At 47.3% G+C, this 14,890-nt stretch overlaps 1 protein-coding gene across 10 annotated transcripts in view; it reads right to left on the bottom strand.

The window, feature by feature from the left end:
* ATM (ATM serine/threonine kinase) overlaps positions 1-14,890 on the bottom strand; it is a 203,042-nt gene that overhangs the window by 40,808 nt on the left and 147,344 nt on the right. For all 10 annotated transcript variants that reach the window (XM_056561645.1, XM_056561649.1, XM_056561647.1 and 7 more), the window contains 8 exons: positions 12,616-12,774; positions 12,272-12,380; positions 11,274-11,362; positions 3,461-3,563; positions 2,654-2,802; positions 2,456-2,560; positions 1,753-1,872; positions 1,219-1,447 (listed from right to left, as the gene is read on the bottom strand). In XM_056561645.1, the coding sequence (XP_056417620.1) occupies positions 1,219-1,447; positions 1,753-1,872; positions 2,456-2,560; positions 2,654-2,802; positions 3,461-3,563; positions 11,274-11,362; positions 12,272-12,380; positions 12,616-12,774 (1,063 nt within the window). The remainder of the gene's footprint in view (positions 1-1,218; positions 1,448-1,752; positions 1,873-2,455; positions 2,561-2,653; positions 2,803-3,460; positions 3,564-11,273; positions 11,363-12,271; positions 12,381-12,615; positions 12,775-14,890) is intronic.

Here is a 14,890-nt window from a genome sequence, read left to right as displayed (position 1 = left end):
TCAGTGGTCTTGTATGTCTTACATTTTCTGATAATTGCTCCCACAGTTGATTTCTTCACACCAAGCTGCTTGCCTATTGCAGATTCAGTCTTCCCAGCCTGGTGCAGGTCTAGAATTTTGTTTCTGGTGTCCTTCAACAGCTCTTTGGTCTTGGCCATAGTGGAGTTTGGAGTGTGACTGTTTGAGGTTGTGGACAGGTATCTTTTATACAGATAACAAGTTCAAACAGGAGCTATTAATACAGGTAAGGAGTGGAGGACAGAGGATACTTTACAGGTCTGAAGAAGTTACAGGTCTGTGAGAGCCAGAAATCTTGCTTGTTTGTAGGTGACCAAATACTTATTTTCCACCATAATTTGCAAATAAATTCTAAAATAAGATTTAAAAAAAAATCATTCTGTCTCTCATAGTTGAGGAATAAATCTATGCATAGAAGAGCCGGGGAGCGGTGCCCTGCTGAGCACTTTCCTGGCTTATAGCTTCTGATCGCAGTAGGTCACAGTGTGAAACTGCTGCTATCACAACTTTTGACAAGTCTGGGTAACATGTGAAAAGTTGTTTTAAATGACATTAACCCTTTAAGTACTAAACTATAATTACTATCCTTATTTTTTTTATTCTTTGATCCTTTTAATTAGTCTGTATTTAGATGTCAGATGGCAACAGTATGCATTTTGCGACAAATGCAGCCATGCATCTTAAAGGGGTACTGCACCCCTAGACATCTTATCCCCTATCCAAAGGATAGGGAATAAGATATCTGATCGTGGGGGTCCAGTCGCTGGGGACCCCCGCGATCTCTGCTGCAGCACACCCTCGACATCCGGTGTACGGAGCTAACTTCGTTCCGTGCCTGATGACTGGCGATGTGGGGCGGAGGCTCGTGACATCACAGTCATGCCCGCTCGTGACATCATGGCCACACACCCTCAATGCAAGTCTATGGGAGGGGGCCATAGACTTGAATTGAGGGGGCGTGGCCATGATGTCATGAGCCAATGTCATGAGCCTCTGGCGCTGCACCCGACGCTTTAAACGAATGCCGACAGCAGCAGGGAGATCGCGGGGGTCCCCAGCGGCGGGACCCCCATGATCAGACATCTTATCTCCTATCCTTTGGATAGGGGATAAGATGTCTAGGGGCGGAGTACCTCTTTAATTTCACTCAAACTACATTTTTAAATACAAAATAAATAAATAAATAAACAAACAACTCACCTGGGTGTTGTTGGCAAGTCTAGCTACTTGAGATAACTCCACTAAATGTCTAGTGAGGATTTCATTGAGGCAGTCCTGGGAGGAAACATTTTTTTCCAGCATAGTCTCAAGGATAACAGATCGAAGAGCAAGGACAGGCTCCTGGAAGCCAAAGTCGCTGTCTTTGAGGAGCTGAGACTGCTGCTGCCACTTCATGTACAGGTCATTTATCAGATTCTCAGGGATGGATCTGAAATATAGAAACAACGTTATGATCAAGAATGGAATGTCTAACAGGCCAGCCAAGAAGATTTCTATAACAATCATCCATTGATTTTGACTAGCCATAGAAATAACTACATGCACAGTAATAAACTCAATTCTGTACAGCAGTGGTCTTCAAACTCTGGACCTCCAGATGTTACAAAAGTACAACTCCCAGCATGCCTGGGCAGCACTTTAGAGCCCACTGCAGTAGAGTAATTACCATTTTTCTTGGTTATACAGGGTTAGCGGTTGAATCATGCATTTAGCTTGATTCAGATATTAGCATACCGTGAAAACATCTGTCCGGCATTTGCCAGCTCCCCAATTGCTTGCAGCCTGCACAGAGTGGGATAGAGAGAATACACGGACTCCAGGCTACCTTTACACAGCTCTTCAACTTCTTTAACCCTATAAACAAAGTAACAAACAATGATGAATGTTTACATTCTGACTCTTGTCAGCATTAGTACTTCTTTACAGAATATATCTGTGAACAAGGTTAAATTTGTTGAGTTAGAGCTCCCCCTGATGGCCAACAGATATTTAAAATGCACTAATGCAGTGTTTCCCAACCAGGGTGCCTCCAGCTGTTGCAAAACTACAACTCCCAGGCTGCCCGGACAGCCAAAGGCTGTCCGGGCAGGCTAGGAGTTGTAGTTTTGCAACAGCTGGAGGCCCCCTGGTTGGGAAACACTGCACTATTGGAATATATTCTTTTCAAAAAGTACAAGAAAAGATTCATATCCACTGGCTTTATTGGGATGAATGTACATTACCAGTGACTTTGTTTGATCAATTTACCAAAGGTTTACTGTTTTGTACAGAACTCAAAAGCACGTTAAAAACATTACTGAATGAACTACATCCAACATACATGTACAGCTATCTACGGAGGGACTGGGATTCTTATTCTTTTAACAATAGTTTTGCTTTAGATTGACAAAAATTTTGTAAAGTGTATGCAGAAGTAAATTCCAAGAAAAATACAAACCTGGCAAATTTAATGTGGTCATAGAAAGTAGGGAATTCTTTGTCTCTCAAGGACTGTAAAGCACAGTAGAGAGATTCATGATAACCAGGCCCAGCAGCATCATTTCTAAATTAAAAAGGAAGAAAACAGAGGTATAGATATGACAACTATAGAAATGCAGTGTATGTAACATAACCAAAGCCTTTAGGGAAGCCTTACTTATGGGATGGGCTCTGTTCCCACTGCATATTCCTCCATGCTGCCTGATAGCGAATCTCTTGCACCTCTGAAGACCATTCTGGATTCTCATGCTCAAGGCCTCGCAGGTAGGTGGACAACATGTGACTCAAGCCAAAGTTCTGTAAGGCCTGAAAGAAAATTTAATTGTGCATAAAAAGATATAATACTTATGTTGTATTTGCGTACTGTGTCACCTATGTAGTAGCGTTATAGGTAGAATTTTGACTGTCTACAGTCACCACTAGAGGGAGTACTTTGCACATTTATTCAGCTTTGAGTACTAGAGATGAGCGAAATTACAGTAAATTTGATTCGTCACGAACTTCTCGGCTCGGCAGTTGATGACTTATCCTGCATAATTTAGTTCAGCTTTCAGGCGCTCCCGTGGGCTGGAAAAGGTGGATACAGTCCTAGGAGACTCTTTCCTCGGACTGTATCCACCTTTTCCAGCTCACCGGAGCACCTGAAAGCTGAACTAATTTATATAGGATAAGTCATCAACTGCCGAGCCGAGAAGTTCGTGACGAATCGAATTTACTGTAAGTTCGCTCATCTCTATTGAGTACTTAGCTGTACTAATCCTTCACATTCGTTTTTACCCCATCGATATTTCATTAAAATTTTAATTTATAGAATTCCGAATGTATTTATATAAAAGTATATGATTAGGTGGAGATATGTGTATCAGTACAGTGCTCAGCTATCTCCGGCAGGTCCCAAAGAAAATCAATGATGTTTAATTTAGAATTATGCTAAAGAAAACAGTGAAGCAAAGACAAAAAATACCTGCATGATGCCTGCCTGGCGAGCAGCTGGAGGCAAGTTGGTTTCCAAGTCGTAAGTAACTAAAGCTTTCCCCCATTTGGCTTCATGTTCATATGTTCGGATTCTGATAAAAAAAAAAAATGAAAAAAGTGTATACTTTATTCTCACAACCCCTAAAGCTTGCTGTGTGAGCTCTATTTTCTCTCTACACTTGTACAAAGTCCATGTTATTCTCACCTGCAGACTGCTTTGTATGTGCTCTTCTCCCTATCTACAGCCTTTATAAGCTGACCTCCAAGGATTCTCTTCTCCTGTCTACTATATGAGTTGGTGTATAATTCCCTTCCCCTCCCTGCTGCTATCTCTAACACTGGGAGAGGAGAAAGTCCTCATGTATCTTATCTTTCTCTGGCTAGAAGCTAAATGGTAGGAAATGTCTAATGAAATTATTTAGAAAGTTGCTTCATTTTCTATTTAGAAAGCAAAAAAAGGGTGCGGATCCTGGCTGAAGAGGTGAGCGAAGAGCTCCTGTTCCTCTGCTAAAAGTGATCAGGTGCCCAATCTGCTCCCTGAGGGAACCGGAGAGAGTCAGTTTTTTTTATACAATGGCTGGAGGTGTTAGAAGATGGCAGTGGGAGGTGGTGGGACCAAGAGGCTGCAACTCCTAAGCAGGCGCCACGTCTCAGACACCGGGATCTCACCAGGGAAGGAACTGGCAAGCTTTGCAAGAGGGGAGGAAGCTGGGGACCTGGGTCCTGCTGCAGCCTCTGCAGAACATTTGGCTACCACTGACTGCTCCACTGGTGAGTTCTTGGCACATGAGGACCCTGCAGACTTCAGTCCCTGCATAATTAATAAGGCCATGATCCTGCTGCTTCCCCAGACCCTGCTACAGTGATGCACAGCCTGCACACTACAGGACATTTCCTTGGTCACCCAATATAACTCCTCCATTACTATCCTGAATGCCCAGGTGGGATCCTGTACAGAGGCGATTGCACTTATGCACCAGGATTAACAGAAAGTACAGACCAGACCTCTACTCTGGAGAAGAGGGTCTGTGAGCTGGAGGACAAGCTGCCCACCTTCACCAGAGATGTTTGTCGCCATGATTAGCTTATTATCTCACTCCTGTCTAACACAGATGATCAAGAGAACAAGGTTGTCTGGTTGGGATTCCTGAAAATTCTAAGTAGAACAATCCTACTTCCTACACTGAAACGTGGCTTCTATCCATATTTTGGAAGGAGGTACAATCTTCTTTTTATGCAGTGAAGTGAGCGCAAAGAGTGCCCACAAGCCCCTTACCACCAGGTGCTTCTCCTCGAGCGGTCCGTATTACCGTATTGATCGGGGTATAACATGCTCTGGCCTATAACACGCACCCTAATTTTTCCAAGGAAATTTTGGTAAAAAAGTTTTTTTTACCAAAATATCCTTGGAAATAAGGAGATTTTTTTATACTTACCATAAAATCTCTTTCTAGAAGGATCTATTGGGGGACACAGACCATGGGTGTATGCTGCTGTCTCTAGGAGGTATGACACTATGGCAACAAAAAAGTCGGCTCCTCCCAGCAGGATATACCTGCCTTCAGGCCCTGAGCTAATCAGTTTTAGTACCAGAGCAATAGGAGAGGACCGACAGGTCAAGGAAAAAACACGAACTGTCCGAGAACCAGAAGAAAAAATATAACTGAACACACCCTCGGACAGAGAACCAAAGAGAAACCCAAAAGGGCAGGAGCTGTGTTCCCCAATGGATCCTTCGAGAAAGAGATTTTACGGTAAGTATTAAAAAATCTCCTTTTCTCTATCGGCTCCATTGGGGGACACAGACCATGGGACGTACCAAAGCCATCCCTTGGGTGGGCAGATAATCAGTCAGGCAGACGGCTGTTCCACTGCCGCCTGCAGCACTTTACGGCCCAGACTAGCATCAGCCGATGCGAAGGTATGAACCCGGTAGAACCTCAAGAAAGTGTGCAAAGACGACCAAGTAGCCGCCTTGCAAATCTGCAAGGCTGAGGCTTTCTTCTGGAGAGCCCAGGATGCCCCAACAGAATGGGTAGAATGAGCCACAACCCTGAAGGGAGGAATCTTCCCCCTAGGCTTCCAAAATGGCAGACCAGATCTACCGAGAAATGGTGGCCATGGAAGCAGGTTGTCCCTTATGACGACCTTCCGTAAGGACAAAAAAGGAATCACATTGACGAAACGAAGAAGTGATAGAGAGATAAGACCTAACAGGCCGAACCACATCCAGTTTGTCAAGTAATCGCTCCTTAGGATAAGAAGGAGCGGGACAAAAGCACGGAAGGACAATGTCCTCATTGAGATGAAAGGCCGAAACAACCTTAGGCAAAAAGGAAGGATCTGGCCGGAAGACAACCTGGCCCTGGTGAATCCCCAGAAATGGAGAACGGCAGGAGAGAGCTGCCAATTCAGACACTCTCCGAATGGAAGCGATAGCAACATGAAACGCCACTTTCCAAGAAAGGAGGCGCAGGGACACCTCCCTAAGGGGTTCAAAAGGTTCACCTTGGAGGACACCCAGAACCAGATTCAAGTCCCAAGGGGGAGAAGGTGACTGATAAGGAGGGGCAGCATGCGCCACTCCTTGAAGGAAGGTCCGGACATGAGAATTAGAAGCCAGAGGACGCTGGAAAGAAATAGAAAGGGCTGAAACCTGACCCTTACGGGAACTGAGAGACAACCCCAGTTCCAATCCCGACTGCAAGAAGGAGAGAAGACGGGGGACAGAAAAAGTAACAGGAGACAAGACCTGAGCTTAACACCAAGGAAAATAAGCCCGCCAGGTACGGTGGTAAATTTTTGCCGAGGAGGGCTTACGAGCCCTGAGCATGGTGCGAATGACTTGGGAATAGAAACCGCGGGCTCTCAAAACCGCGGTCTCAACCGCCACACCGTCAAATGCAGCGACTGTAAATTGGGGTGGCAAAGAGGACCCTGAGTCAGAAGTGGAAGGCGCAGTGGAGTGTCGGCGTACCACGACCTTCGGGGCCAATCTGGAGCTACCAGTATGGCGGGAACGTCCTCCGCTTTGAGCTTCCTCAGAACCCTGGGAAGGAGCGGAAGGGGAGGGAACAGATAGGGCAGAGCAAACCCCGCCCAAGGAATCACTAGGGCGTCCATGACTAGAGCCAGGGGGTCCCGGGACTTTGACACAAATGGAAGGATCTTCCAATTGTGCCGAGACGCGAAGAGGTCCACGTCTGGAATGCCCCAGAGGTCGCAGATCTGCGCGAAGACCTCTGGATGTAGGGTCCACCTGCCGGGGTCGGCTGAGGACCGGCTGAGGAAGTCCGCTTCCCAGTTGAGCACACCTGGAATGTGAATCGCCGAAATGGCCGGAACCTTGTTTTGCGCCAAGGTGAGAATCTTTGTCACCTCGGCCATGGCTGCCGAGTTGCGAGTGCCGCCTTGCCAATTTATGTATGCTACGGCTGTGGCGTTGTCCGACTTGACGTGGACAGGGCGGGACTGAAGCAGGGACTCCCAATGAAGAAGACAAAGAAGAATCGCCCTCAGTTCCAAGATGTTTATCGGAAAGAGGGCTTCCCGGGGAGACCAGAGGCCTTGAACCATCCAGTCCCTGAACACACCGCCCCAGCCCGACTGACTGGCATCCGTTGTAACTACCTGCCAGTGGAGGGGAAGCAATTATCGCCCCTGAAGAAGAAGGGGGGAGCGGAGCCACCAGAGCAGACACTGACGGATCCGACAAGGGAGAGCAATCTTGCGATCGAGAGACAGAGGAGATCTGTCCCATCGAGAGAGAATCGCCAGTTGAAGGGGGCGGTAATGAAACTGGGCAAAGGGTACGGCCTCCATGGCCGCTACCATCCGACCCAAGACATCCATGCAAATGCGGATGGAAACTGGGACCTGGGCCAGAAGGGAGCGGACTCCTGACAGGAGAGTCAGATGTTTGTCTGGCAGAAGGAAAACCCGGGCAGAGGCCGTGTTGAATTGAAGTCCCAAGAAGATCAGAGACTGGGTGGGAGAGAGGACAGACTTGTCCCGGTTGACCATCCACCCGAAGCGATCCAGGGTCTGGAGAGTGAGAGCCACATTCTCCAGGGTCTGGACTCTGGTGGGAACCTTGATGAGAAGGTCGCCCAGGTAAGGGATCACTGAGACTCCTCTCGACCGCAACAGGGCTAACACTGGCTCAAGGATCTTGGTAAAGACCTGAGGAGCAGTGGACAGACCAAAGGGGAGGGCTACGAATTGAAAATGCCCCTCCAAAACCGCAAAGGGGAGGTACCGTTGATGGCCGGGAAATATTGGAACATGGAGGTAGGCATCTTTGATGTCCACTGAAGAAAAAAACTCCCCTTGTTCCACGGATGCCACTACCGAACGGAGAGATTCCATTCGGAAGTGGCGGATGAGAAGATGACGGTTGAGACGCTTGAGGTCCAGGATTGGACGCACAGAACCGCACTTCTTGGGTACCACAAAAACATTGGAATAGAAACCCTGAAAACGTTCCCCTGGAGGAACGGGGACAATAACTCCCTGGAGAAGCAGGGAATGGAGAGCCTCCCGAAACGAAGGCGCCTGCGCAGACCCCTTATTGGGGCCAAAAGTCCGAAAGGACCGAAAGGAAGAGGACTTCCTCTGGGAAGTAGAGCGAGCCTTATTTTGAGGTAACAAGGAACTCTTACCCCCCTCCGCCTCAGAGATAATCTCATCAAGGCGCTTGCCAAAAAGACGGGCACCAGTAAAAGGAAGCTCGGTGAGAGACCTTTTGGAGGCGGCATCCGCATTCCAAGCCTTAAGCCACATGGAATGGCGGAGAGCCACTAATTAACCCACAGCAGAGGCAGCACAACGGGCTGACTGCATGGGAGCTGTGCACAGAAAGTCCCCAGCTTTAGAGCATTGGAGAACCAAAGCAGACAGATCCTCTGGAGGGGATCCCGCCTGGATACCCTGACGGAGTTTTGAGCACCACACCGATAGGGCCTTGGACACCCAATGCCGAGGCGAAGGTGGGAAGCAGAGAAGATCCTGCTGCTTCAGAGGCAAACTTCGCTAAGGACTCCACCTTCTTGTCCGTCGAATCCTTGAAAGCAGCCGCATCTGCTAGCGGCAGTGTAGTAGCCTTAGAGAGGCGGGAAATTGGTGGATCCACCGAGGGAGGGGAAACCACCTTATTGACAAGGTCCTTGTCGAATGGGTAACGCACCTGAACCTTTTTCATTCCCGGGAACCTCTTGTACGGATGTTTCCATGTAGATTCCAGAAGGGTATCAAATTCAGCGTGAGAGCTGAATCTTTGAGGTGCTGGTTTAGCACGATGAAAGGATACTTCAGGAGTCACGTCCGAAGATCCTGGGTCCTCTAAGTGAAAGGTGTCTCTTATGGCCGCAACCAATGAGTTCACTGTTTCAACTGTATCCGAGCGGTCCTCTGAGTCAGATGCCGATTCGGAAGCCTCATCCGCCAGTTCACCAGGAGAATGTGAACGAGTGGAGGCAGCCCTGGAGGGGGGCAACCCTGACCGGGTACGCAGCTCTGGCGAGACAGAGCGGCGACTCCGGGAACGTCCTCTGGAGGAGCGACGTTTGTGACCAGATGACACGAGGGGAGAACCCACGTCTACCTGAAGACTCAATGGAAAAATCAGAAGATGCACCCCTAGTACGCTTGTGAGAGCGTGAAGTATGTGGAGAAGAGGAGCGGGGCCCTTTAGAGGGTCGGCGCAGGGTAGACCTATTCAAGGCAGACACCACGTCACGGGAGGCCTCAGCCACCGAACGGGAGACTTGAGTCAAGTCAGCCATATACTGGGATAGGGAAGAAACCCAGGCAGGAGGGGGGGCCGAATCCACCGGAACTGAAAGAGCATCCGGGGGTACCAGGGGGTCTGGGGCAGCAGAGGAGCAGGCAGAGCAAGTGGGTTCAGCAGAACCAGGCATTTTGGAATTACAGCTCTTACAGACAAAATAGGAAACTAACACTCCAGTAGTCTGTTTAGAGGGAGGAACAGTTCTGGGTACGGACATAGCGAAAAAAGAACTCTCTCACCCGAGTCTGTGTCCCCTGTGGCAGCTGCTGTGAGGAGAACTCCGCTCTGTGTAAATAGAGAGGGAGAAACAGGCCAGCCAATAGCCAGAGAGGGACGTGCCTGGAGCAGGGGCACTGTCTGATTGGCACCTGCCACCGAAAATTGCTCGCACGACGCTGATTGGAGGACGATTCAAATGCCGAAGAAGAACAATAGTAATGGCGCCCGCTACTTGCCCCGAGCGCACGTCAGCCGCATATGCGCCAGCGGGGAAGTGAGCAGGCGAGACACATATTCGCCGGCAGCAGTCGAAAGTAAGTCGGCGCTTCATGCACCCGAACAGTATAAGCATCGCGGCTGTCAGCCGCATAGTAAGCGCCGCTGCTGTCAGCCGCATAGTAAAACACACACACGCACGAGTGCATAATAATAAAGTGATCCATTCATTCCAAATATGCCACTGCTCGGCCCAGAATAAAAGATAAAGCTCCTAGCACAGGCCAGCCCCTTAGACCCTGAAAGGTGGGCCAAAAACTGAGGGTCTCCAAAGGTTGCAAGTCAGCACCTAAGGGAGAAATAATATATACTCACCTCAGTCAGAAGAACTTACCTAATGGAGTCTTCTGTGAGGTTTTCAGTCAGCTTTCTGTCACCTGCATCACGCCGAGCTACCATGTGCGAGCGAGGCGAGCAGGGGGACCCGGACACATGAGGCACAACCCCAGGCGCTGACCGTTGGCGAGAGGGGGTGAACAGCGCATATACGCAATGTCTGTGCCCCCTCAATCACAATGGGGAAACAGTGAGCCGCAGTTCCTGAGTCCCCACCTGAAAACATGAAAGAAAAAGGAATAAAAAACTAACACATCCCTAACTAGGAAAATAATAAAACAGAAGACCTGGTCTGAGAATTCCAGACCATGTCCACCTCCTTCAGACACTAAGCTAAAACTGATTAGCTCAGGGCCTGGAGGCGTGCCATCTACCGGTAGACAACATGCACTCCTCACTGAGAGCTGGGGTCCCGTTCTGGAGATCGCGGAGGGTCCCAGCTGGGGAACCCCTAGCGATCAGTTACTTATCCCCTATCCTGTGGATAGGGCATAAGTTAGTTTTGGCTGGAGTTCCCCTTTAAACTGGTTATGCTGCAAACATGCAATGAATTGCTCCCTTATGCATTGTATAGGGTGAAACCAGCCCTGAAAATCCTGTAGAAAATCCTTAAAGGAAATCTGTCATCAGTACCGCCAGGTAGTGCAGGTGACACTGATGACAAAGGTACTTACCTTGTCCCATTCCGTGCTGTTGTTCTCCGGCAATCCTCTTCAGTATCTTCCTCTCCGGGCCCGACTTTTAGCATGGGTGGAGCTTAGTGACGTCACCGCTGCTGTTCTCTGCTGGGTCCTGCTCCACCCATGCTCCAGGTCGGGCTCAGAGCTGAAGATACCGAAGAGGATTGTCCGAGAACTACAGCACAGAGTGGAACAAGGTACCGACAGGTTAGTGCAGGTGACATTGATGAAAGATTTCCCTTAAATCGAAAATGTGCAGTATATTTTCAAATCTACTAAGGAAAAATCTGTTCTGTAAATGGAGTTTCCAAAATCACATTCACAAGTATCTAGAACAAATCTGCCATTTTTAACCTGAATCCAACTTACTTACATTTCCACTTTATTCCACTAGTGTTCTGGGTCCCTCATCCACTCTTTATTCATCTTACTATTTAGTTTTTCTCATCCTTTTATAGCCAGAGAAAACCCCATTTAAGTAGAAACTTAGACACATGTCTTACCTAGCCAGGGGATGAAGCATTTTTCCACCCCCACATCCATACAAGCTGTCGGGTTCTCCAATACTTCTGTAAATATCCATCATGAGAGCCTAATATACACAAAAAGAAAACAAAATCTATTTCTTACAGGGTATGTGGAAAAAATAAAAAAATCCCATATAACATTATAGCATTGTTTTCTTATGCAGATACCAAATAGGTCTTTTGATGTTTTATTAATTTTCACAATAGAAATTCTTCTTATAGAAAACAATTGTTCAAAGTGTGTGGTGAACAGCATAGGGCCACCAAGCCCAGTAGTTGGTTACAGTAAACTAAGACTGATGGGGACCATGGGGATGGGAATGGGGTCTTTTTCTTCTTTAATTTCTGAAGCACATGCTGGGACAAAGTTCTGTAAGTGAGGGCGGGAAAATAATTCCTCTGTGCTCACTCCTATCCTGTCTATCAGACTCCTGTCTGAAAACAGAGGGAGGGGGTTACAGAGCAGCCTGCAGTGATTGGATGAAGAGACCCAGCACAGCACAGCAGACTCAGGGAGGAAATGAATGCATGGTGAGTGAGGGTGGGCTCAGTGCTTGCCTCAGACATGCCCTCCCTGAGCAGTGGATGTCAGAACGAGTGAGCAGCAGATCAGAGGGATTTGTGAGCCAAATACTGAAGTTAGACATGTAAAGTATTTGCATGGCTTAGTGAGTAATATACACAAGTATTATTTTTTTCTGTGATATGACAGGTACACTTTAGGGGCACCTCAGTATTCATGAGGAGGAGTTGTTACATTAGCAGGCTTATCATATGCATATCATTAAAACCAGTATTACACACTGGAGCGCCATATTAAAGGTACTATAATGCTCATGGTAAGGGCCCCTATTAGCCTCTATTGGCAGGTTAAGATGCCCATTAGATGAAGGGTGGGGTGACAAATTGTTTACTTTATGAACCAATATGACCTATAACTGCAATCATGTATAAGTCAGAAAACCTAGGAATACCTGTAAACTTATCCCGGTTTCCTCTTTGCTCTTCTCGCTTATACTGACAATAGTCACGGTCTGACTCTCCTCTTCAAACTTGAGAGACTTGCGTGCTGTGAACTTGCTCCTAAAAACACGAGCCAGATTAAATAGTACAGGATGCCCTAGGCATCAGATACTACAGGGTGGCGGCGCAAATCGCATACAACCACTATACAAAAAAGTTGCAATGTTTAATACCTGCTAGTTTGTTTCCATTTATTCATGCAGAGTAGAGAACGCAAAACGGATGACAGATGGCAGTGCCCGACCTAACATTCTGCAGACATTCTGCCTGATTAATCGCACCCAGAAGCACTTACTTTGCTGTTTGCTCTCCATCTAACTTGATCTTGTCAACGTAAATCTCCGTGTACAGCAGGGCAGTAAAATGAGCCGCGCAGGACTGCACTGCCATGGCAACTTCAAGGTAATTCAGATCAAGCCAGAAATTATCATCGAAGGCTGTTCCTTGGTCGGGTCTAAAAACAAGAAGAGGGATAAAGTCTAATTCCAAGTAATACCATATCATAAATACCATATTGTCATAGGAGGTAGCACTTTAGATGCCTAAAGGGAAAAAGAAAACAAGATGTTTGTTACCATAGAGGCCTTACAAATTTAGAAAAACACTACTGCAAATGTGCCACAATTTTGGCACAATCCGCGCCAAAAAAAAATGCACCGCATTTATTAGGGGTGTGGCTTCACTGTACAGAGAGTGGCTTAAAGGGGTTGTGCGCTGCCCTAATTTTTGGAGCTCCGCTCACAGCGTCCGGAAGTTCATTACTCCAAACGCTGTGTGCGGGCTTCCGTGTTCCCAAACAGTACCCACTCCCCACCGAACGATTCTGTCACTTCCCCGCAAACTAAAACTCTGCAATTAGTATGACACCGCAAGAAAAACATAAATTTAGATTAAGCATTGAGTGTGACTATCCAGACTTCCACGCCACCAAACAGCCACAAGCAGAACGACAAAATAGAACAGGCACACTACAAAGATAAATATGATCACACAGACACAGGCAGCACACCAAACCGTAGTCTAAGATACATCCCCCGAGGGTCAAACTTCCACACCCAGGGGCCCCAAATACCGTCAAACTTGCATTCAACCTTACATTTGATGTAAATACCTTTTTCCAACCGCACTATGAACGTAACACGAGCAATGAGATCTGCCATTGCTGGAGGGGTAGGCCTTATCCAATATTGTTTTCGAGCTTGATTCAGAAGTCGCTACCTACTTCCGTCACTGAGGGCTCCTGACTGCAACCAATGAGACCCAGCAAGCACACTTTAGGGACAGGAGACAATGTCACACCATAAACCGACCTAATAAGGTACAACACATCATTCCAATAAGTAGCCAAATGAGGGCAGTCCCACAACATATGCAACAAATGAGCTTCCAACCTGTCGCACCAAGGACAGGCAGAGTCAGACCTAACCCCAATCTTACGTAGAAATATATACCCTATGCAATAAAAATAGCTGAGACAACCAGTTAGATTCAGACAATGAGAGAAAAGGAGTAAGCGCTAACACGGTAGACCATTCCTCGTCAGTGAGGGCACCAAGATCCCTCTCCCACTTGCCACGAATAGTCAAGGGGAATCTCTCATGCTGGAAACTCAACAACTCCCCATAAAGCTACAAAATCACCCCTGCAGGCTCCCGTTTCCTAACTACAGAATCTAGGACCCCATTGGAATGAACAGCCAACGAAGAAGACCTACATTGCATTTCGTATACATGGTGTAACTGTAAATATCTATAAAACAAAGAGTGTGGCAGGCAGGCTCCTCCTGTAAGTCCCTGAAAATCCTAAGCACACCCTGAACAGCCAGCTGCCCCAAAGCACTCTCCCAAAAACCAGCATCTACAAAAGAGCAAAAATAAGGCAAGCCCAGGTTATGCCACAGCGGTGTGAATTTAATGCAACCCGTGATGTCTAGTAATTTGCGCGCGTGACCCCAAAGCTTGCACAGGAGCACGGTAGTGGGAGAGGAGTCAGGAGGTCTACAAAGGGCACCAATTTCCAGTATATGCAGTGGCACACGTACCCAATGCTTGGTCATAAACAATGTTCCTGTAGGGCCTAACATAGGAACAGTCGCCAAACCTCTAATTTGGTGTAATTGTGAGGCAAGAAAGTATAACCAAGGGTTCAAAAGGGCAAGCCCCTCGAAGATTTCCCCCTCTGTAACATCTCCAATCTAATCTTAGCTGACCCTCCCCCCCAGACCAACTGCCTAAAAAGACGCTGTATTCTCTGGAAGTAGGCCATCGCAATCCATACTGGAGAGTTTTGCAAAATATAGAGTAATTGCGGCATCAGTAACATTTTAGCCAGGTTAGTCCAGCCAACCACCGAAATCGGAAGCTTGCACCAGACTGCCACCTTTAGGGAGCTCTTATCCAAGAGATGGTTTAGGTTGCGAGGAATAAAATCATAAATAGAGGGAGTAATATAAATGCCTAAATACTTAAAGCTAGTAACCACTTGCGATTGAGAGGCAGCTATCTGAGGGACATCAGGCAAAGGATCCAGGGGCATAAGCACAAATTTATCCCAGTTAATCAATAGGCCAG

Source organism: Hyla sarda, chromosome 2 (assembly GCF_029499605.1).
Source record: "Hyla sarda isolate aHylSar1 chromosome 2, aHylSar1.hap1, whole genome shotgun sequence".
Classification (NCBI taxonomy): Eukaryota; Metazoa; Chordata; class Amphibia; order Anura; family Hylidae; genus Hyla; species Hyla sarda.
Note: the sequence above shows the minus strand (reverse complement) of the source record. Positions and strands in the feature narration are given on the sequence as shown.